Here is a 24,326-nt window from a genome sequence, read left to right on the forward strand (position 1 = left end):
AAATAGTGTTAAGATGATCCTCAAGGCTAAGAGATAAAAACCATACACAAAATGTTTTCTATGGTAAAACTTTATTAAAATTCAAACTTATTCATTGGTAAATTTTATAAAATTTGTGGGAGACAGTATATCAATCCCACCAAAATTATCATTCAAAAGCAAGGCAGCAACTGATTCCAACTAGTTTTTCATACCAGGATGACATAATAGGGCTTCCCTAGTGGCTCAGTCTGTAAAGAATTTGCCTGCAGTGCAGGAGACATGGGTTCAATCCCTGGGTTGGGAAGATCCCCTGGATGAGGGCCTGACAACCCACTCCAGGATGCTTGCCTGGAGAATCCCCATGGACAGAGGAGCCTGGTGGACTGCAGTCCATGGGGTCCAAAAGAGTTACACACGCCTGAGCCACTAAGCATAGCATTCCAGGATAACAAAGTCACATGATACATAATAACAAAGTCAAAAATTTTCTGATGCACATAAATACAAAAGATCTTAAAAAATATTAGCATATTACATTCAACAGTATTTAATTATATATACATATGAAATGGATCTTGACCTATTGCTGATTTGATTTAGGGCAGAAGGAAGTCCCTGCAGGGGCCGGGTGCAGGGCCTGCCTAACCAGGGTGTTGAATGTGACCAAATGATCTTTCTACATCTCTTGAGAGGGCTGTGTAATTTTTCTAGTTTATTCTGAAAACACAGAAAGAAAATTTTATAAAACAAAGCTTTGTAGTAACATTTAATGACACTTGATAAGCACAGCCTTGGGAATTTTCCCCACTGTGATTTATAGTGCAAGACTCCACAGAGCCCACTAGACTTCTCTCAGGACAAGGCACTGCTGACCTTCTGCAGAGCAGAGTCCGGCCCTTTAGGCAGGTTCCAAATGTTCAGATACAGATACTACCATCCAACACAGACACTACCATCATCAACTACAGATACTACCATCACTTCCTATCTACACAATGGTTAAAGTCACTCCTAGAATTTGCCTCAATTACTGATAATAGTTTTAGGTTGACAGCTTGCCATTCGGTTGGATGAGTGCCATGGGACAGACTCGGATTCCATGAGGAGACAGGGCAGTGTGTGCAGCTGTGTGTCCCCAGGGTGGTCCAGTCCCACTGCTGTCTCGCCCACCAGGGTGGGGAGTCCTGCTTCACCGGGAACAGCCGCTCCCTCTAACACCCAGCCCACCCGCCAGAGTCACAGTCAAGTCAGGGCACCGGGCGCTGGAGGACGAGTCTCAGTTGCCACTGGAGTCTTCGTCCCAGTCACTCTCTTCGGAGGAAGAAGACACCTGGAGGTCATCGTAGAGGACGCTCCGGGGCCCGGGGACAGCGTGTCCGTCGGGCTCCTGGTCAACGGACGGGCTCTGAGCAGGAGGGGCTGGCTGCTCCGCAGGCCGTGGAGACAGGGGCGCCGTGTACTGGCAGCTCCAGCAGCCTTCGCCATCTCTCAGGAAGAGCATCCTGAGAGGCTGGGCCGGGACGTGGATGATGGGCAGGAGGTGGGCTGCGGAGACGGTGCCCACGCTCCTGGAAGGAGATCTGTCCGCTGGAGGCTGGAGGTCCAAGCATTGCCCCTGGGCAGGTGTCTCCCTGGATACACGGGCGGCCACTCTCGGTCCACGTCCAGCTGTGCTGGGTGGAGGAGGGAGATTCAGGAAGGCCCCCAGATCTGCTGTCGGAGTGCTCTGCTGGGGGGTCTGTACGGGGCTGAGTCTAGGTTTCTTTGGGAGGTTCACACATGTCAGGCTGGGGGTCTGCCCACATCTCTTGCCTGGAGCCTCGATGCGGCCCTTGGAGGCTGGAGCCAAATTCCTGCCGATGAGAGGCACTGTGGGGAGGCTGGATTTCACATCATCTCTCCTCGTTGGTGACCCTCTTGATTTGGGATCCTGGAAGGATTTCCTCTTGGATGTGTGGATAAGCAGGGGCATGTTTGGGTGCTGTAAGAGAAGACCACACAGAGAGGCCAGGGGTGAGAATCTCCTTCCCTCCAGAAAAAAAACACCTCACAGGAATTAATTTTATATGATAAGGTCCTCAACATCAGGGTGCTCATGTGACCTTGATACATTTATACATCCAATGGCAAATGGAAATGTTCTAACAATGTCTCTTGTTCAGTAAGGGGAAGCAAGCTTTTGGTAGATCTTCTTCTCGAGACTGTACACAGATTGGGGTTTTGCATGCGCCATGATGGCAAAATGAGTTTATCTGTCCAGTTTTGGAGGATGAATCACAATTCACAGATTTCTGTTCTAACTTAAAGGATTCGACTATGGAAGCTGCTGATAAAATCACTTCCATGTCCCTGCCAGCTTCTCGCCAGACATGTGAGTAAGAATGCAAAATCAAAGGCACTGCGAAAAATGGCATCTGAAAAATAAATGATGACTTTGGTCAGGAAAGAACATGACCGGTTTCCTCCCACAGACAGGACTGAGGCCAGTGGATTAAAGAGGGGGCCCAGCAGAGACTGACCCTCAGGCAGAGGCCGGGCTCTGGCTCTTCCTTCCAGCTCTGCAGCTGCCGACCACGGGGCCTCCTGGGAAATTGCTGCAGGAGCTTCCTCTGCTGCTCCTCTTTCCTGCAACACAAACATGTCAAGTGTCAGAAACCCAGTATCCTTGTCACAGTTGGGATCAACGGTGCTGTGGCCCAGCCCCTTTCCTAGTTTGGGTGTGACATCAGACCTGAACCCCTCTGCCTTTGTGCAGACCCCTGGGTCCTTCCCAACTCCAAAGACCCCTCCAGGGTCTCCCAGGAAGTCCTGTCTCTTCATCTGTATGGCTTTGGGTCTGGTCAGGTGCAAAGTTATGTGTGTTCCCCACTTTCCTTCGTGACTTCAGAGTCTAGTGTGAGCCCCCAAGTGTGGCCCCTGAGCACGTGGCTCCTGTCTCTGTCTGCCCAGTTTCCCTGTCCTTTCTAGAGATGGCTCAGCACAGTGTCGACAAGGAGAGGAACCGTCTCCAGATTGCAGCCCAGACCTTGGGTCCCACCTCCCCGCCACTCACCTCTGCCTTTCCTCCTCCTCTCTCTCAGCCGTGTTAGGGGTCCCTGGGGTCGGTGGGTCCTGCAGCTTCCACGCCAGGTTCTCCTTACCGAATCTGGACCCCAAGGGCAGGGGGACCAGCGCCCCTTGCCAGCGCTTCATGGGGCACCTGAGGCTCCTTGCTGTGTGCCCAAAGGCTCCACAGTCCTTACACTTCACCTGTGGGTGGAGGAGAACCAGGTCAGTGAGTCAGCAGAAGCCACAGGCACGAGGCCAAAGGGAGTGCAAAGATGGATGGAGAGCGTTGCATGCTGGTTCTGGAGAAAGGACACAGTTCCTTAGGTGCCAGGATAGTTACAATATTGTGGTTCCCAAAGCCCTCATCAGGAGCATCAGAGGAGGAGGGGCTGGCGGCCTAAGGTGAACAGTAAGAGCCCCATTGAAAGATCTGGATGAAGCCAGGGCAGACATAACCCCGAGGAGCCCAGATGGTCCCTCCCAGGCTCTGAGTGGCCAGATCTGCTGGGGAGGGAGGTCGAGGGAGCTATCTTTGGATGGGAATGCACTAGTGAGTTATGGACCCAGAATATTCCAGGTCTAAACCCTGTCTCCGCAGTCCATGCCACCCACAGATTCCCTGCGGGTCCAAGCCTCCACACACCATAGAGTCTTTGTCCTGTGGTGGGGGAGCCGTCTGCCTCCCAGGTCCCGGGTTTTGCTTCCTCACTTTCTGGTCTTGAAAGAGTTGGCAGGCTGTCAGCCATCCGTAATGACCAGCCATCTTCCACACCTACTGGAGGTTCTCCTCAATCTTAATTTTTGGATTTTCTCTGTGAAAAGAAAGAAAAAACTGTCAAACTGATGCAGAGACACAGAGACATCCCTGCCCTATCACCCCTAAATGGGGATCATGACATCGTGACCAGGTTTCTGACCCTAAATGGGGATCATGACATCGCGACCAGGTTTCTGACAATTTGACTTCTCCTACCCAGATCTTTCTCTTCACAGAAAGTGGAGATGAACTAAAGAGCCTCTTGATGAAAGTGAAAGAAGAGAGTGACAAAGTTGGCTTAAAACTTGACATTCAGAAAAGTAAGATCACGGTAAGTGGATAGGGAAACAGTGACAGACTTTATTTTTTGGGGCTCCAAAATCACTGCAGATGGTGACTGCAGCCATGAAATGAAAATACACTTGTTCCTTGGAAGAAAAGCTATGACCGATTTAGACAGCATATTGAAAAGCAGAGACATTCCTTTGCTGACAAAGGTCCATCAAGTCAAGGCTATGGTTTTTCCAGTCGTCATGTATGGATGTGAGAGTTGGACTGTAAACAAAGGCAAATACCGAAGGACTGATGCTTTTGAACTGTGGTTGGAGAGGACTCTTGAGAGTCCTTTGGACTGCAAGGAGATCCAACCAGTTCATCCTAAAGGAAGTCAGTCCTGAATATTCACTGGAAGGACTGATGCTGAAGCTGAAACTCCCATACTTTGGACACTGATGCGAAGAACTGACTCACTTGAAAAGACCCTGATGCTGGGAAAGATTGAAGCCGGGAGGGGAAGGGGGTAACAGAGGATGAGATGGTTGGATGGCATCACCAACTCGATGGAAATGAGTTTGAGTAAGCTCCCGGAGTTGGTGATGGACAGGGAAGCCTGATGTGCTTCAGTCCATGGGGTAGCAAAGAGTCAGACATGACTAAGCGACTAAACTGAACTGAGGGAGGAAACTTCGGTGGAGAAGCCAGGATAGTCACGGTGGTCAAATGTGTAGTGGCAGTGAGAGAGGAAAATCTGGGTGGTGAGCATGAATAAGGTTCAAAAGCTGAAATGTGATAATGTACAAAAGGGCAGAGTCGCTGCAGTCAGCATGACGCGAGGTAGCCAGCAGGAGCTTGCCCGCCAGAAGAATCAGAAAAGGCAGAGCAGCTCAGTTAAGGGAAAGCACTGAGCCACTGGGGTGATTGTCCCCCAAGCAGAGGGACATGCAGATCACGCAACAGAAGCTGAGAAAGGCAAAAGGGAAGGGGGAAGCCAAGTAGCTGTGGGGCTTCGTGTGCAACCCTCTAGCCCTTGGCCTGTGTCCCTGAAGCCAGTGCCCCAATGCTGGGGTTTCCTGCTGCAGGGGTCCCGGGCCCCAGGACTCATGGCATTCCCTTTGCCCTGAGTCTGCAGCAGGTCCCTTTTGTGCTTCCTTCCCCTCACGTAGCCTCTCTCCCTTTCGGCCACTCTCAGAGGGTGAGGGGGTTATCCTTTCCCAGTCTTTTCTATTCCTGTGGAGTTCACCCCAAAGTTTTAAAATTAGCTTTGTAATTGCAAACAAAACAAAACAAAACAAAAACAAAACAAACTACAAATGAAACATCTAATATTAACATCAATGTTTACTCAATTTAAAAAATGAAATCATAAAGTTCAAGACACCTTACCCTATTGCCAGGCCATACCACTACATAAGTTTACTATGGACTTTTTTTCTGAACGATATGCTGAACACCAGCTTTAAAAAGCAAACCAATCTAAAATCCAGCTGTGTTCCTCCTCTCTGTAGGAGATGATCATAGAGGTGGGAGAGGCTTGCCCTCACTGAGGGAGATGCAGATTTGATGGTGGCTGAGGACCAGTCAAGATGTCCCTTTCTCTGCTGACCTGAGGCTGCTCCAAAGTCGCATGAGCTTGTCGAGAGTTTCTTAGCCAAGTGACAGCATCTATTCCCTTTGGTCTAACCACATCTGAAGACATGTGAAGAGAAAGAAATAATTCACGATTTCCCTCATGTGTGGAACACAAAAGACAAACAAAAAGAAAACAAGAAAAAAGAATTTTAAAGAAGACAACGTGGACATGATAGCAAATACAAAGATACACAGACCTGAGTGAAGGAAATCAGAAGAGGAACCTCAAAGAAAATGGGGCAGCAAATAGTAACAGAGGAAAACTGCAGTTTTTGCTGCTGAGAAGGTGTGTGATTCACAGAAGCTGAAATGTATGGTGATACACCTAAAACTTCACTAAAATTATATTAGGATAATACCAAAACTTAAAACAAGTAAAATAAAATTCAAAAGAAATTACAGAATCGATCCCAGGCTGTCCCGTTTCCCTGAGGGACAGGCCAAACACCAAATTTAAACCACACAACCTGAAATTCAGCTGTGAGCCTCTAGTCTGTCAGCAGATGCTCAGAATCATGAGTGCTGGACACTCCAGCTGAGGAGATGCAGCTTTCAGGGTGGCTGAGGAGGGTCAGAGGGGAAATTTCCCTTTCCCACTGACTTTATACTCCCTTAAGGTCACATGACCTTGATGAGGTTTTCTTTCCTTTTTTTTTTTTTTTTTGATGAGATTTTCTTAACCAATCAATGTTATGTAGGCTACAGTCCAGGGGGGTCACAAGGAGTCAGACACAACTGAGCGACTGAACAGCAAAACTCACCCTGTATCTTGTCTTGTGTCTTGAAGACCCATTTAGAAAAGAGAAATACCTTGTGAATTCACTTCTATGTGGAACACTAAACACAAATTTCAAAAGCAAATAAGTCAAAAAAAAAAAAAAAAGAAAGGAAAGCAAATGACAAAAAAGCAAACATTCTCACAGAGCAGAGCAGGGCATGTCAGAGGATAGTGGCAAGGGGACAGCTGATGAGTGAAACTGGTCCACAGGAGGGTTACAGAAACACCCAAGTTGTTGGTGCTCACCAATTGTCTGATCGACTGGAATTGAAATATATTTTTTGTACACATAACGTTTAATCTAACCAATTCGCTGAATCAGTTCAGTTCAGTCGCTCATTTGTGTGCGACTCTTTGCTACCCCATGAATCACAGCACAGGGCAGGCCTCTATGTCCATCACCAACTCTGGGAGTTCACTCAAGCTCAAGTGCATCGAGTCGGTATTGCAATCCAGCCATCTCATCCTCTGTCGTCCCCTTCTCCTCCTACCCCCAATCCCTCCCAGCATCAGGGTCTTTTCCAATGAGTCAACTCTTCGCATGAGGTGGCCAAAGGATTGGAGTTTCAGCTTCAGCATCAGTCCTTCCCATGAACACCCAGGACTGATCTCCTTTAGGATGGACTGGTTGGATCTCCTTGCAGTCCGAGGGACTCTCAAGTGTCTTCTCCAACACCACAGTTCAAAAGCATCAATTCTTCGATGCTCAGCTTTCTTCACAGTCCAATTCTCACATCCAGACATGACCACTGGAAAAACCTTGACTAGACGGACCTTTGTTGGCCAAGTAATATCTCTGCTTTTCAATATGCTATCTAGGTTGGTCCTAAGTTTCCTTCCAAGGAGCAAGCATCTTTTAATTTCATGGCTGCAATCACCATCTGCAGTGATTTGGGAGCCCCCAGAAATAAAGTCTGCCACTGTGTCCACTGTTTCCCCATCTATTTGCCATGAAGGGATGGGACCAGATGCCATGATCTTCATTTTCTGAATTTTGAGCTTTAAGCCAACTTTTTCACTCTCCTGTTTCACTTTTATCAAGTGGCTTTTGAGTTCCTCTTCACTTTCTGCCATAAGGGTGGTGTCATCTGCATATCTGAGGTTATGGATATTTCTCCCAGCAGTCTTGACTCCAGCTTGTGCTTCTTCCAGCCCAGCGTTTCTCATGATGTACTCTGCATATAAGTTAAATAAACAGGGTGACAATATACAGTCTTGATGAACTCCTTTTCCTATTTGGAACCAGTCTGTTGTTCCATATCCAGTTCTAACTGTTGCTTCCTGACCTGCATATAGGTTTCTCAAGAGGCAGGTCAGGTGGTCTGGTATTCCCATCTCTTTCAGAATTTTCCACAGTTTAATGTGATCCACACAGTCAAAGGCTTTGGCATAGTCAGTATAGCAGAAATAGATGTTTTTCTGGAACTCTATTGCTATTTCGATGTTGGCAATCTGATCTCTCTTTCCTGTGCCTTTTCTAAAACCAGCTTGAACATTTGGAAGTTCACGGTTCAGGTACTGCTGAAGCCTGGCTTGGAGAATTTTCAGCATTACTTTCCTGGCGTGTGAGATGAGTGCAATTGTGTGTTCGTTTGAGTATTCTTTGGCATTGCCTTTCTTTGGGATTGGAATGAAAACTGACCTTTTCCAGTCCTGTGGTCACTGCTAAGTTTTCCAAATTTGCTGGCATATTGAGTGCAGCACTTTCACAGCATCATCTTTCAGGATTTGAAATAGCTCCACTGGAATTCCATCACTTCCACTAGCTTTGTTGGTAGTGATGCTTTCTAAGGCTCACTTGACTTTACATTCCAGGATGTCTGGCTCTAGGTGAGTGATCACACCATCAGTGGCCGAGAAGAGCTACCCCACATCCAAGGAGTGGCGGCTGCATGGGCGCAGGAGGGCTGAGAGGAGCTACTCCACCTTCAAGGTCAGGAGTGGTGGCCATGAGGAAATAGCCCTCGTCCAAGGTAAGGAGCAGCAGCTGTGCTTTCTGGAGCCGCCGTGAAGACATACCCCACGTCTAGGGTAAGAGAAACCCAAGGAAGATGGCAGGTGTTGTGAGAGGGCATCAGAGGGCAGACACACAGAAACCACAATCACAGAAAACTAGCCAATCTGATCACATGGACCACACCTTGTCTAAGTCAATGAAACAAAGCCATGCCGTGTGGGGCTGCCCAAGACGGGAGGGTCATGGTGGAGAGGTCTGACAGAATGTGGTCCACTGGAGAAGGGAATGGCAAACCACTTCAGTATTCTTGCCTTGAGAACCCTGTGAAGAATATGAAAAAGCAAAATGATAGGATACTGAAAGGGGAACTCCCCGGGTTGGTAGGTGCCCAATATGCTACTGGAGATCCGTGGAGAAATAACTCCAGAAAGAATGAAGGGATGGAGCCAAAGCAAAAATAATACCCAGCTGTGGATGTGACTGGTGATAGAAGCAAGGTCTGATGCTATAAGAGCAGTTTTGCATAGGAACCTGGAACATCAGGTCCATGAATCAAGGCAAATAGGAAGTGGTCCAACAGGAGATGGCAAGAGTGAACATTGACATTCTAGGAATCAGCGAACTCAAATGCACTGGAATGGGTGAATTTAACTCAGATGACCATTATATCTACTCCTGTGGGCAGGAATCCCTTAGAAGAAATGGAGTAGCCATCATGGTCAACAAAAGAGTCCGAAATGCAGTACTCAGATGCAATCTCAAAAACCACAGAATGATCTGTATTCGTTTCCAAGGCAAACCATTCAATATCACGGTAATCCAAGCCTATGCCCCAACCAGTAACGCTGACGAAGCTGAAGTTGAATGGTTCTATGAAGACCTACAAGACCTTTTAGAACTAACACCCAAAAAACATGTCCTTTTCATTATAGGGGACAGGAATGCAAAAGCACGGAGTCAAGAAACATCTGGAGTAACAGGCAAATGTGGCCTTGGAGTACGGAATGAAGCAGGGCAAAGGCTGATAGAGTTTTGCCAAGAGAATGCACTGGTTATAGCAAACACTCTCTTCCAACAGCACAGGAGAAGACTCTACACATGGACATCACCAGATGGTCAACACCAAAATCAGACTGATTATATTATTGTCAGCCAAAGATGGAGACACTCTTTACAGTCAGCAAAAACAAGACTGGGAGCTGACTGTGGCTCCGATCATGAACTCCTTCTTGCCAAATTCAGACTTAAATTGAAGAAAGTAGGGAAAACCACTAGACCATTCAGGTATGACCTCAATCAAATCCCTTATGATTATACAGTGGAAGGGATAAATAGATTTAAGGGACTAGATCTGATAGGCAGAGTGCCTGAGGAACTATGGATGGAGGTTCGTGACACTGTACAGGAGACAGGGATGAAAACCATCCCCATAGAAAAGAAATGCAAAAAAGCAAAATGGCTGTCGGAGAAGGCCTTACAAATAGCTGTGAGAAGAAGAGTAGCCAAAAGCAAAGGAGAAAAGGAAAGATATAAGCATCTGAATGCAGAGTTCCAGAGAATAGCAAGAAAAGACAAGAAAGCCTTCCTCAGCGATCAATGCAAAGAAAGAGAGGAAAACAACAGAATGGGAAAGACTAGAGATCTCTTCAAGAAAATCACCCTACAAAAATCATGAAATGTGAACATTAAAGTATCCATACCCCATCGCCTAGACCACATCGGTACCTCTTTTGTCTACTGTCCTATTTCTCCGATGGACACACATCACCAAACTTAAATCAGCCTCAATCCCAGCTGCATACCTCTTACCTGTCAGTAAATGCTCAGAATGTCGGTGCTGTACAGTCTGTGCACCTTTGAAGGTGGCTAAGGAGGGTCAGTGGGGTCATTTCCCTTTCCTGCTACCTTTGAGTCTGCTCCCACATCACCTGACCTTGATGAGGTTGTATTAATCCAATCAAGGTTAAGTATCACCTTTGATCTAACAACATCTTGCAGACACTTTCAGAAAAGAGAAATACCTTATAAATTCATTCATATATGGAACACTAAATGCAAAGAAAAAGAGGGAAGAAGTACAAAAGATTATTAAGAGAGAGCAAATGACACAAGAATAAACACACATTCACAGAACAGAGCAGCTGGTGTCCGAGGGTGGCAGTAAAAGAGGCCCACAGGACGGTAAAAGAAAAACCCAGTTTTTGGTGCTGGTCAGTTTTATGGCATACCAGAGTTGAAATCTACTTTTTATAGAAATAAAGCATGTACTACTGTAACCCAAAGATACCCTAGAAAAAGAAATACTTAAAAATTACATTATCCATGCCTCAGTGCATCCCTTGTGACTCAGCGTGTAAAGAATCTGCCTGCAATGCGGGAGACCTGGGTTCGATCTCTGGGTTGGGAAAACTCCCTGGAGAAGAGAAAGGCTACCCACTCCCGTATTCTTGCCTGGAGAATTCCACGAACTATACAGTCCATGGGATCGCAAAGAGTCAGGCAGCACTGAACGACTTTCACAGTGCATAAAGCCACCTGTGTACATATTTTATTTATGTCTTGTTTCTCTGGGGGATACACTGAACACCAAATAAAAACAAACAACCTGAAGTCTGGCTGGGTACCTCCAATCTGTCAGTAGATACTCAGAATGGTGGGCGCTGGACTCCATCCAGTGGAGGAGATGCAGCCTCGGAGGTGGCTGAGGGTCCGTGGTGGAATTTCCCTTTCTTAGCTGAGTCGTTACTGCTCCAAGGTCATGTGACCTTGTTAAGATTTTCCTGACCAATCCAAGTCATATATCAGCCTGTTCCTTCCATGTCTGAAGACAGATTAAGAGAAGAGAAACACCTATTGACTCTACTCATGTGTGAAGCAGGAAGAAACCAAGAAACAAAAAGAAAACAAGTGGAAAAAAAATCAAGGAACAAAACAAATGACACATACACAGATGCACGGAACTGAGTGGTGGATGCAGCGGGGAATTTGCAGGCGGGAGGGCCCAAGGTTAACACAGTCACGGAGAGTAAAGGAGGGAAGATAATGTGTTGGTGCTGAGCAGGTGCTCGGTATGCAGGAGCTGAAATATATTGCTGTAAACCTAAAACTCTAATATTATAACAGAATACCTCAGAAAAATAAAAATGAAAATGAAAAAAAAATTAAAGAATCTTCACCCCATTGTCTAAAGCCACATCACTACATATTTTGACTGCTGTTCCATTTCTCTGGGGGTGTAGCTGAACACCACATATATTTCAAAGCAACTTGAAATCCAGGTGCACTCCTCCTATCTGTCAGTAGAATCTCAGAAAAATGGGTGCTGGACAAACTTCACTGGATGACATGAAGCTACTCAGGAGGCCAAGGATGTGTCCATGGGGAAAGTTGTCTTTGCAAACTGACCTCCATGCTACTCCAAGGTCACATGACCTTGTTGAGCCATTTGTACCCAAGGAATGAAATGCATGACAATAGACAGATAAGACAATTGGTTGCCCCTTACCCTTGCTCAGTTTTACCACCTGGCTGTCCCCAGAATTCCTCGTGGAGATTTTGAAAGCTAATGATGGAGTCTCCCTGGTAGTTCAGAGGATAGGACTCCACCTGCCAATGCTGGAGACATGGGTTCGATCCCTGATGTGGGGAGATCACACGTGCTACAGAGCAACTAAGCCCATGCGCCACTATTGAGCCTGCGTTCTAGCACCCGGGAGACACAACTACTGAGTCCATGCACCGTAGAGCCTGTGCTCTGCAGCAAGAGAAGCGATTGCAAGGAGAAGCCTGCACAGGGCAACCAGAGAGTAGCCCTGGCTCGCTGCAACTAGAGAAAAAGCAATCATCGCAAAAAAGACCCAGCATAGCTAAAATTAAATAAATAAGTAAGAAAAAAAAGAAAAGTAGTGAGGTATCAGTACCATCCTTGTGTGTGTTTCTGTGAGTGGACTCGGGCCTTCTTGGGGAATTGTGCTGCTTTGGCAGGAGCGCACCTCATCCGAGTGGATATCCAGGAAGACTCTCCCTGGAAGTCCTACAGACAAGAGAGGAGATTTGCTTTGTGATGACATTCATTTCTTTCTTTGGAAATGGACATTGCACTAATTCTTTTAAAAACCTGCTTGTGTGATGGCTGATAGTTTTAGGTATTTTATATTCTTGCAGATTTATCCCATGAGCTTATGTGAGGGTAACACGGCTGGGTTTCTGTTGAGACTGCTGTGTGCATAATTCAGGAATCAGCTGAGTAAGATAAAGAGTACAATCATGGAAAGAACTCTTCATCGACTTGGCTCAGTTCAGAGATTTGGGGACAAAATAACAAAGATTTCTGAGGTCTGGGAGGGCAGAGATCACATGTCTGCCTCTTGAGCCCCAGGTGGTTTCTATCCGCTGACATAGGTTGAAGGGCCTCAAATAATATAAGACCAGAGGTTTCTGAGACTCCCCCCGGGTCCTTGCTTGAGCAGGTCATGACATTCCGGGAAACCTGGCCAGTGGAGCTGAAGATCAGAGCTGTGTCACCCCCAGGGCCTGAAGGGATAGATAGGGTGGGGAGATGTTGAAATGAGTGGAGCTGAGGTGTATGGAAAGAGCAGTGGAGAAAGGGAGACTCAGAGAGTGGGGCTGAGTCTCTGCCCACTTTCTCAGAGTGCAGACCTGCGTCCTTGTGTTTACAGGGGCCCAAAGAAACCAGACTTCCCAGGTGGCACAACTGATAAAAACCCACGTGCCAGTTCAGGAGACATAAACAGACGTGAACTTGATCCCTGAGTTGGGAAGATCCCCTGGCGGAGGGCATGGGAACCCACTCCAGTATTCTTGCCTAGAGAATCCTATAGACAGAAGAGCCTGGCAGGCTGTGGTTCATGGGATCAAAAAGAGCTGGACACGACTGAAGCGACTAGCATGAACACAGGCAAAGCAACCAGACAGCAACACTGAGCTCCTTTAGCCACAAATGATTGTTTGAATATTTACAATATTTATTGTACACACAAATTTTAACTTCTTACAGAACTTTACATCCACGTCGCCAGGTCTCTTCATTCTCCATTTCATGCCACGTTTTAATGAATAGGTCTTTCCCCAAATCACAATCTACTCACGTGTTTGCTGTTGTTGTTGTTCAACTGCTAGGTTGTGACTAACTCTGCAACCCCATGGACTGTACCCCCAGGCTCTTTTTTCCATGGGGTTCTCTAGGCAAGAATGCTGGAGTGGGTTGCCATTTCCTTCTCCAGGGAATCTCCTGGACCCAGGGATCAAACCCACGTCTCCTGCATTGCAGGTGGATTTTTTACCACTGAGCCACCAGGGAGACAGGATTGTATGTTACAGCAGTTTTTAGGGGCTTGCACAAGGATCTTTTAGGGGTTTGCCCTGCTACACAAAGAACCTGCCTGTAATGCAGGAGACCTGGGTTCAATCCCGGGGTTAGGAAGATCCTCTGAAGAAGGGAATGGCAACCCACTCCACTATTCTTGGCCTGCAGAATTCCATGGACAGAGGCACCTGGTGGGCTACAGTCCGTGGGGTCACAAAGAGTCTGACATGACTGAGCGACTAACACTACACCTCCTACACAGGATTTTTTTCTTCTGATACGAAATCCAGCTGTAACTCCACTGTGATTTTAGGATTGCTGCATCCTCAGTGTGATAAGTTTGTGTTGACTGAGAAATAAGTGATCACCGAAGACTTCCCTTCCTTCATGACACTGATGGTATGTTGTATAGTCTGAGTACATGTGGACCAGAGGGGTTGCTCTATGGAGAGAGAATTTCTCAGAACTTTCTGTGAAATCACTTTTCTAGGATAAATTGTTCAGAAGTATGCTTTGGTGCTGCTCAACAGACTTTAGTATTTCTCAAAGGTCTTCGTCTTTGTTCTTGTTTTAGTGCTTATTTTTTTCACGGAATTTCTTGTGCACATCAAGCCTGGGGCTTGGCCAAATGTTTGTTGACAGTTATCAAAGTCCTAGTGGTTCTCCACATGGAGTTGGCTCACGTTGAACAATAATTATGAAAGAAAAACTAGGCGTTCTTATCCTCTGCTCACATCCTCTAGGGTCTTTAAGGGTTGGGAGTTGTTGCTGAAAACACCCATATTGTATTTAGAGGGAGTTCTGCTAAGTTACCTGAGGTCGGGCCAGTGACTAAAGGCTTTGCCACAGAGATAGTGCACGTGTGGATCCATGTCCACAGGTGATTCCTGTCTGGACAGGGAGTGTGATGCCTGAAGGAGCCTCCATATTGATTACAGACAGTTACTTTAGTGAGTGTGAATTTGGTGAGTTTAAATGCTAATGCTATGGCTGCTGTTCCTCCCACATTCCTCATGTGTGGAATGTGGAAGGAACAGCGTGTCACCTCAGGTGAGAAAGTCTACTGAGGGCCTTCCTGCTTTTCTCTCTGGTGCTGGGTTTCCTCGTGTTGTCTATGAGAAGAGCAGTGACTAAAGCACTGCCCACAGAGCTGACACTCATAGGGTTGCTCACCCGTGTGTGTTCTCTCATGCCTTCTCAGGTTTGCATATTGACTGAAGGTGTTCCCACACCGCTGACATGTATAGGGTTTCTCTCCTGTGTGGGTCCTTTTGTGCCGAGTCAATTCAGAACTCTGACTGAAGGCCTTCCCACACACAAGACACACGTGAGGTTTCTCTCCAGCGTGGATTCTCTTGTGCTGACTAAGGCCAGAGCTTTGGCTAAAGACTCCCACACTGACAACATTCATAGCACTTCTCTTTGGGATGGAGTTTCTCGTGTTTTCTAAGGTAAGAGATTTGATGAAAACTTTTCTCACACAGACGACATTTATAGAGCTTCTCTCCTGTGTGTTTTCTCATGTTCCAGGTATGAACTTTGAAGAGCTTCCCACACACGTGACATTCGAATCGTGTCTCTCCCGTGTGGACCCAGTTGTGGTTTCTCAGAAAATAGCCATTTCCACAGAGACTGCATTTGTATGGTTTCTCTCCTGTGTGAATCATCCTGTGTCATCTGAGGTTAAAGTAATTATTAAAGACTTTTCTACATAGAGGACATTCACATGATTTTCCTCTAGTGTGAATAGGACCCTGTGCATTAAGAAATGATCCTTGACTACATGATTTTCCACACTGTTTGCTGACATGTTTCCTTCTTAAGTGAATTGATGAATGTTGAGGTGAAGATCTAGAAGCTAATTCATCTCTCAAATTAGTGCATCCAGCAGGATCCCCTTGCTGGTGAGAAACCTGTTTTGGGAAAGGAGATATGAGGCTGTTACTGGTTTGCCCATGTCCAAGCAGACACTTATTCTTCTACATGTTCACCCTAGAGCATCAGCCAGCAATAGTCTCCTGGTAAAATGTCTCCCGTGTTGGTTGCAAACATGCTGTGTTACTCCCCTTCAGGCACAAACATTCTCTTTTATAGTTTCCAAACCCCAGATATCAGATAATTTTGAAAACTTCAGTGTGTTCTAAAGACTAGGAGATGAACAATGTTTGTGATATTGACTTTTTTCCTTACATTAGTTTTAAGCTCATATTCACTTAACCAATTTCAGACTATTCAAAAATTTGCTCTGAAAGCTTTATCTCAACTTACACACAGGCAACTGTGCTCAATTACCAACTTATCACACTGCTGGGTCTTTCATTTGGATGACTGAGTTTCCCACCCCTGAAACTTACTCCTGACATAGTAGAGGATATGTGCTTTCTGTAGACACTTTGCATGAATATCATTTCTTGTTGTTTAAGGGATCGTTCACTGCCTAAAGAATGGAAAAAATATAGATTTTAGAATGGCATTAGGGAAATAAAATGTAGACAACCACCAAGGTCATGTGAGTATGTTTCAAATATTGGCACTCAGTTGGAGAAACTGTGTATAGCAAGGAAATATTCAATGTTGTATTTGAAATATTTTAAAAGTCATTGTCTATTAGCAAAGAAAAACAGGATTAAAATATAACAATGTAATGTGGTCAGGAGACATTGGGTCAGAAAATGGTGGAAAAAACATGAAATGGCAGGATCAGGACAAGAATTACTATGTGAAAATTTAGGTGCGATAACTCCACAAGAAACCTTTCCTTAAATACAAGAAAATGGCAGGAAGTAATATGAATTGTGATGATAGGGGCCCAGAAGGATGACAACACGAGGAATATGCCCCAATGTCCTCACTTCCACTTTGGAATATATCCCTGTCTTCATCAGACTTTCATCTGGTGTCGCCAAGGACTTAACACACCAGCTGAAACCGTTTTGCCCTGAAGCCCAGGCCTCTGACGCTCACCTGGACTCTGACCTTGGAGGCCTCCTGCTGCTTCAGTCCGCAGCTCTGTTCCTTGTTCCAGCTATGAAATCACATCTGATATGCTAATTTCATAGCCTGTTTGATTAAAAAACAAATAAACGTGGATTTAAGTGTGGGCTAATTACCATTTGCTGTGCTCAAGTCATGGGTAAGGTAGTGAAGAAAATAAAGAGATAATTGAAGGTTGGTGCAGGTAACATCTTCACCGGACAGAACAGTGAAGGTCCTTCAGCAGACCAGGAGGAAACCCAGAGCAGCAGCAGGAACAGTGAGGCTGTCTAGGGGCTGATGCCCGTGCACCAGTTCAGAGAGAGGCTACAGAATCCTCAGTCTTTTCCAAATGGGAAAGATCAAAAGACTCTACAGTGGGCTGAATATTCCTGTCAAACAGGATCCAGTAGTGATTCACCTTACAGGAAGAATCGCAATTATGTCATATACAGGACTCTGGTGTTAAGTCTTCATGAAGTGATTCGAACAGAAGAATTATTATTTTAAATATTTGATCCTTTTATTTATACATTAAAATGTCCATTGAATCCCCAATCCTGTTCTGAACTTTGAGACTAAGTACCAATAAAGATATGAAATCTGGCCAAGATAACCTTTCAGTGTGGTAATGAAAAGTGCCATGAAAAGGAATGTCTTCCTTTAAGTAATTATGAGGACTATCAGAGAATCAGGAAGCAGCTGAGTGGGACACAGGGAAGCTGTTCTAAATGCTTGTTCAGTGAGTGAATGAACAGAATGGACACAGGTGCAGGCACATCCCTGTTGACAGACTCACCTACAGAGACCAGGTGGGAGACAGTTTCCAGCATCACATTTCTAAACAGGTTTTTCTGGGACTTGTCTAGCAGGCTCCACTCTTCCTGGGTGAAGTTGACGGCTATATCTTCAAATGTCACCGATTCCTAAAACATCAGGGATATTCTGGTTTAGACAGAACAACCCTACCACTGTCCAGAGTGGGCGGCTGAGCTGAGGAAGGATGGGGACTGGGTGCAGCTTCAGGAGGAAGCATCACTACTCACCAGGGGCTCCATCCTTAAGCTCAGTCACCGGGAGCCTTTCTCGGGATCTCACTCACAACTGATCAAGCACTAGGCAGGCCAACCTGAGGATGGAGAAGCCACGAGACCCCAGTCCTGTGCTTCCAGACCCACCTGAATTCAAGCCCCAACCTTCACCTGGGTGTAGCCCCAGCCCAGCACTCAGAATGGTGGTGGTGCACCCGGTGGTGCATCCAGGGAATACTATGCAGCTTCTTCTCTCCCAGATCCCATGTGAAGAGCTAGAGCTGTGGTTGCTAACACAGAAAGTCAGAGTCGGCAAATAAGAACATGCTAAGCATTGACTTTGTGTTCATCAGCCCGTGGCACCCAGAATCGCTCAGTGTCCTCCCGGGTTCCCACCCTGGGGGACCCTGACTCTCGCCAGAGTGGATGATGGTTTACTGCTGTAGGTAAACACTCTGGAAGCCCCCAGATCATCTCCTGCCTTATGCGCCCACAGTGCTTCTCCAACAGCCCTGGCAGTCCTCTGGAAACACACTGCCTTCCAGCTCCCCTCAGCCCTGACATTAGTTCTGTTCCACAGGCACATGAATATCAGTCACCTAAGGACCTATTTTAGATGGAGTTGAATTGAGAACTTATTCCATTTGGAGAAGCCGTGGCACCTGTCTGGCCAGCCTCGTCCTTAACATCCTCCGAACCAGAAGGTAGCCGGCATCCAGGAGTCACAGTGTTGCTGTCATAGACTGTTGCTGTTCTCTAGATCAACGATGTTCAAAAATATGGAAAAACTGAGGTTTAGGAAGAAATTGCTTCATTTGCCAATTTACAAATGACACCCAGAGATTCCAAAAACTTTAATATGACAGAGTTACACTAGAGGAAGGAGCAGCTGTCATTTAATTTTGCTCAGTCAGTGTCCTGTGATCAAATTCCTTTAGAGTAACAAAGGTCTCCCTGGTTTTACCTGTAATATGACCTCTAACATTAGCAATCAGAAGAAGCTCCCTGTAATCTCTTTTCATGTTTATCACCCAGTTTGGGAGGAACCTCTCCATATATCCACAGTCGATCCCTTCATCACATCCCCTCTGTCTTGAAACAGAAATCTCCCTAAAGATATTTGCTCTCAGGCTCCTGCTCTCCAGTCCTCCCTTCACAAACAAAGTGAAAGCCTAGGGATCATTTCCTATCAGAAATGAATTCCTGGATCCATGCCTCTGCTAACTGTGGAGAGGAATCAAGTGTCTAGGACAAAGCACAAACCCCAAAATCCACTCAAGAAAGTGATTGAATCACTGACTGGATTATCCATGGATGGACTGTCCGTGCGTGCTTGCTAAGTCACTTTAGTCGTGTCCAACGCGCAACCCCATGGATCATGAGGGGCTGTCCAGGAAAACCAATCAAGATTTGCCTTTCATTTTGACTTAAAGACAATTTCAGAATGAAGTGACATGTTCGTCTTCACTCTTAGAATTTTCCTTCTACTGATAAGAGGAACAGGCAAATTCCTATGATATCGAAGGAAACCCCAGTCATATGCAAAAGGGCAGTCACACCAGTGGACACATTTCAAGAGACCTTCCAACAAATAATTATGTTGAAATAATTATTTTAACATAAAAATCTATCTCAAGTCACATAAGAAATGAAGAAAATCGCTTGATGAAACCCATAGAAGGACAGTAATTCAGACAGGCAGAAAATGAAGTATTAGAAACAAATTAGTAAAAACATCAGATGGAGATCAACAGCCAGTAGAACTTTCCAAGATGAAGGGCATGCTCTATACCAGTGTTGTATGATACAGAAACTGCTGTGCCACACGTGTATCATGACAAGAGACTTGAAATCTGGATGGCACTACCAACAATGTGAAAGTTAGCTATTCAGTTGCATGAATTTAAATATTCCAGCCACATGGGGCTGTATTAGAGAGCACACGGCTAGGATCTTCGGTTAGGCAGATGAAATAATTAAACAGATTTAAGACAGCAATGTTGGAGCTGAAAAAAAGGGATGTGAACAGTCAAAGGTTGGAAATGAGAGTGGCAAAGAAAATGTTGACACAGTATGAGTCAGAGACCATAAGAGGCTGCTTTGACACCAGTGTCTAGAGACAGATAAGACACAACATTAAGGGAAAGAAACACACTCCTATCTCAGTTTGGAGGACTCACCAAAACCCCAAATTGCAGGAGCCAGTGAAGCCAAGTAGAATCTGAGGACTCCACAGCAAGCAGCTGATTTCTTTCTTCAAGGTCCCAAGCAGTCCAGCTTCTTCTTCTCTGAACAAATACATCCCTCTGCCTGTACGACTTCCTTTTATACCTGAATAACAGCCTATAATCCAATCTAGGCAATGGTTCACCTTATTGGGAACCCTCTTCAATTTGATTAGGTTTTCCAAACTAATAGGAAAGTATAACCCTCAGGCATGTTGAAGAGCAAGGATGTAATGACATTGTCCAGGGACAGTGAGAAGATCCATCATTTCCTTCTTCATCCATAAATATTTTGAGTGCATTTTCTGCACCAGGAACCAACTATGTCTTCAAAACAAGCAGGACATCAGACACACTGGGATTCTGGGGAAATGAAGCTGGGATTCTCTGGGAGAAATTAAAAATAAAATGCAAGATGAAGGACTATGAACACTTGAAAGATAAATAACGAGGTGACCATATAATACCTACTCCTGGACTGCAGAGCATGACTCATTAAAGCACTGGCCACACAGGGCCTTCAAGAACATGTTAACAATTTATTAACTGTGCACAGAAAATGGGAAGACAATTTTATACTCTATTTCTTGGTTAGTGGGGAAATCAACAAAAAATTTTCCTACATAGTAAACTGTTGTAATTTATTTTACTTCCATGCCATGCACAGTTGATTTCCATACTGGAGTAGAAATATTACCAGTGGCTTATCCATGGTTCCCAAATGGATAAAATTAAACCAGAGGACATAGTAGGTATTTCATTTTATCTGAGGACATTTTGCTTATACCCCATATAATGCCTGGGAATCCTATTATTTCATGCATTTCAATTCCATCTCCCATGTTCATTAAAGAAATTTCATCTGAAGCTAGTATATTAAGGTAAATCCACTATGTTTTAATTTTTTTTTTTAAAGAATATTTTAAACTTTCCCCATTACCACTCAATCTCCAAGGGCTCATCTTTTTCCCTTACGGTTCATCAGATTTTGTGTAGACCATTTCCTAAATGAAACATCATTTTGGGAGTGGACACTTTCCACCGCAAGATTTAAAGAACTCTTGTAGGATTATTCATTATTTATGATATCACCCACATAAAAAGAAAGGAGTTGCCTTTCATCTCACTTGGGAATTCATTTCTCTACCTGTGTTTTCCCCTATTCTCTCCTGGCATCAGAATGTATGTTATAATTTAAAACGCATGCACTGTATTTTATTTTCATCTAGTTTTTAAAGATAGTTGATGTAAAGTATGATATTCGTTTCAGATGTAGCATGGTGATGCCCCACTAAAGTTACTGTAAAATATCACCTGTATTCCCTGAGTTTTGTAATATATACTGGCAGCTCATTTATTTTATACAAGGCAGCTTGTTCCTCTTAATTTCCAACCCCTAACTTGCGCCTCCCAGCTCCCCTTCCCCAGTGGTAACCACTGCTTTGTGGTTTATATCTGTATGTTTCTGTTTTATTTTATTTCAGATTACACACATAAATGATAACACACAGTGTTTGTCTTTCTCTGAGCTATTTCACATGGCATAATATAGAGTGCAATATTACTCAGCCATAAAAATGAAAGCAGTTTGCCATTTGCAGCAACAAGCGTGGACTGGAGGGTGTTATCGGTTCATCTGTGGATGGACACTTAGGCGCTTCCGTATCTGGGGTCTCGTACACAATACTAATGTGAACACGAGAGGTGCATGTATCTATTCGAATTCATGTTTTCCTTTTCTCAGATTTTACCCAGGAGAGGAATTTTGGATCATACAGTAGTTCTGCTTAGTAGTCTGAAGAACCTCCAAACTGTTCTCCACAGTGGCTACACCAATTTGCATTCCCACCAACAGTGTAGGAGGGTTCCCTTCTCTCCATATTCTAGCCGACACCTGCTAGCCGTAGAATTCTGATGATAACCGGGACAGGTGTGAGATGACATCTCATTGTGGATTGGACTTCCATTTCTTTGATTAACATTGTTGAGCATCTTTTCATGTGCCTGTGGCCAAGTGTATTTCTTCTTTATAAAAATGTCTGTTCAGACCTCTGCTCAATTGTTATTTGGCTTGTTTGGTTTTTTTGATATTGAGTTGTATGAGTTGCAAACCAGCCATATACACTTTAAACCACTCCTCTCTGAACCCTCCTTTTTGCGTTTAAATATGTTATGGCATCACCCAACCTGAAATTTTAAATGAAACAAAAAAATATAAGCAAATAATTTGGATTCCTTTTATTTCTAATGGTTTCCCTTTCATACCCTCTTTAATCCAGGTTGAGGGTAGAGCTTTTTAGCATTTCTCCCCATCTCAAACAATTTTGTGTTTTTCCTCATTAATTCATAGACATGATTCTTGCCAGCAAAGCTCACATCCGATCAAAATTCAAGTCTCATGAGATGCCATCAGTCTTCATGTTATTTCCATCCTGAGCAGAAGTCGATTCCTTCTGTTGTGAGCCCCATTTTCCCTGGAATCTTATCACTTTTGTCACAGTTTTGGATACCAGAGGGCAGAGGAAATGAAGTTTCATGTGCTGAGTATTTATTCGGGAGTGATCTCAAGATAACCATGTTGGGAAAGGATGAGGAGGAGGAAATCCATGCAGTCAGGAAGCCCAGCTTCACCTCAGCCCGACAGCAAGCGCTGGCCAAGCACACAGTGACCACTGCGCCTACATGGCCCTTCATGTGTGTCCTTATTCAGGCCACAATGTCCAGGGCTGGACGTCTATCCCTGTGGTCAGCCCCATGAGGGAGGGTGTCACCTTGAGACGGGTGCCTCTTTGCTGATGAGTCACCCCCTGTGCGTGATGACTGGTAAAGTCCCCCGGGGAGTGTGGGTCCCACAGTCCCCATCACCCTGCAGCTCAGAGAGCTGTGAGGACAACATCCTCCATTCTCTGTGGCCAGAGTGGGCAGTTTCGACGTCAGACCCTCACAGGCTCAGTCAGGGCAGATGGCTGGAATTCAGCCACAATTGGGGGGCAGGGGGAAACAAAACTGGGAACTGCACGTCCCAGGAGGCGGCCGCCCTGCAGCCAGCTGTCCTCACTCTGGAGAGCTGGTGGTGTCCTGTGGGGGTCCCAGACCAGGCCTCTCTGTGCCCAGAAGCCCCTCCTTCCATGGCTGGCAATAGGGTTAGCGCCCCCATGCCTTCCTGTGGACGTGGATTCCTTTCTCTTCCTGCTCCTAGGCTTTGTCCCAGAACATATTTCCCTGTTAAATCTAGACCTCTGCTGCCTCGAGGACTGATATCACAACCTTGTCATGGACTCGGGGAAGCCTGTCCCTTCACCCCCTTTGCTATAGGTTTATCACCATCATTGATATAATAAGCACATCTCCCTCCACACATTCATCATCGTCCTCACTGTTATTTTGTTAATCTTCATTATTCCCATTATTCCCATTACTGTCTATTATAGTACATTGTGGCTGTTAATATACAACACTGAGGGGACACGCTCTTTGGGGAAGTGTTTCCAGGAGCTTCCTGAAATACTCCAAACTGCCCTCCAGGAGCAGAATCAACACTCGATTCTATTAACAGATAATCAAGGTATGAAACAGGGATGCAATGCACAGCATGGGGAATATAGCCAATATTTTATAAATATTTTATATGGAGTATGATCCATTATGGACCTCTCAGAGTCCCTTTAACAGCAAGGAAATCAAACCAGTCAAATTCAAGGGAAATCACCCTGAATACTCGTTGGAAGGACTGATGCTGAAGTTGCAACTCCAGTATTCTGGTCATCTGATTCGAACAGCTGACTCATTCGAAAAGTCCCTGATGCTGGGAAAGATTGAAGACAGAAGGAGAAGAGGGTGTCAGAGGATGGGATGGCTGGATGGCATCACCAATGCAACGGACCTGAAGTTGAGCAAACTTCGAGAGATGGTGAGAGACAGAGATGGTGAGGGACAGAGAGGCCTGGTGTGCTGCAGTCTATGGGGTCACAAAGAGTCAGACATGACTGCGCAACTGAACAACATCATGATCCATTATCATCATCCAAATATCAAAGTACTAAATTGCACACCTGAAAGTAATATCCTGTAAGTCAATTGTAATTCTACTTTTTAAAAAATTAATAAAAAATAAGAGGTTTAAAAACAAACCAAAAAAACACAAAAAATGAATGAACTTTATAAACTGGATTGTGTCCCTTCCCCCAAATTCATATGTTGAATCCCTCACCTTGAAGAGACCAGAATGCGACATCCCTGATGGTGGATCTAGTGGTTAAGACTTCACTTTCCCATGCGGAGACAGCAGATTTGATCCTTGGTCAGGGAACTAAGATCTCACATGCTGCAGGGTGTGGCCAA

The 24,326-nt window shown here is 45.2% G+C and overlaps 1 protein-coding gene across 20 annotated transcripts; it reads right to left on the minus strand.

The window, feature by feature from the left end:
• Nucleotides 1-674: 674 nt before the first annotated feature.
• LOC147343435 (protein FAM90A13-like) lies at nucleotides 675-24,326 on the minus strand. 20 transcript variants are annotated; one of them, XM_086379761.1, is made up of 9 exons: nucleotides 24,196-24,326; nucleotides 19,941-20,372; nucleotides 18,360-18,516; nucleotides 17,776-17,858; nucleotides 17,529-17,655; nucleotides 3,674-3,842; nucleotides 3,035-3,231; nucleotides 2,502-2,607; nucleotides 675-1,963 (listed from the first exon to the last, which is right to left on the minus strand). In XM_086379761.1, the coding sequence occupies exons 6-9, from the start codon at nucleotides 3,791-3,793 to the stop codon at nucleotides 1,259-1,261; spliced, it is 1,128 nt and encodes a 375-aa protein (XP_086235887.1). In that variant the 5' UTR covers nucleotides 3,794-3,842; nucleotides 17,529-17,655; nucleotides 17,776-17,858; nucleotides 18,360-18,516; nucleotides 19,941-20,372; nucleotides 24,196-24,326; the 3' UTR covers nucleotides 675-1,258. The 20 variants fall into 20 exon arrangements, 17 of the variants coding, with proteins under 17 accessions (XP_086235887.1, XP_086235889.1, XP_086235888.1 ...); XM_086379763.1 differs by lacking the exon at nucleotides 24,196-24,326 and having other exon boundaries at nucleotides 18,423-18,516; nucleotides 19,941-24,155; XM_086379762.1 differs by lacking the exon at nucleotides 24,196-24,326 and having other exon boundaries at nucleotides 18,368-18,516; nucleotides 19,941-24,155.

The sequence above is a fragment of the Bos grunniens genome, chromosome 27 (genome assembly GCF_055505025.1).
Source record: "Bos grunniens cultivar Pamir isolate PY7600 chromosome 27, Bosgru_T2T1.0, whole genome shotgun sequence".
Lineage (NCBI taxonomy): Eukaryota > Metazoa > Chordata > Mammalia > Artiodactyla > Bovidae > Bos > Bos grunniens.

Excerpts from the sequence above, each read along its gene's own strand:
- LOC147343435 (XM_086379761.1), bottom strand. The coding sequence starts at position 3,793 with ATGGCTGGTCATTACGGATGGCTGACAGCCTGCCAACTCTTTCAAGAC. Across the intron at positions 3,232-3,673 it reads CACAGGACAAAGACTCTATG|GTGAAGTGTAAGGACTGTGG; the intron begins GTGTGTGGAGGC and ends CTCCACCCACAG. Across the intron at positions 1,964-2,501 it reads AGCCCGGCCTCTGCCTGAGG|CACCCAAACATGCCCCTGCT; the intron begins GTCAGTCTCTGC and ends CTTCTCTTACAG.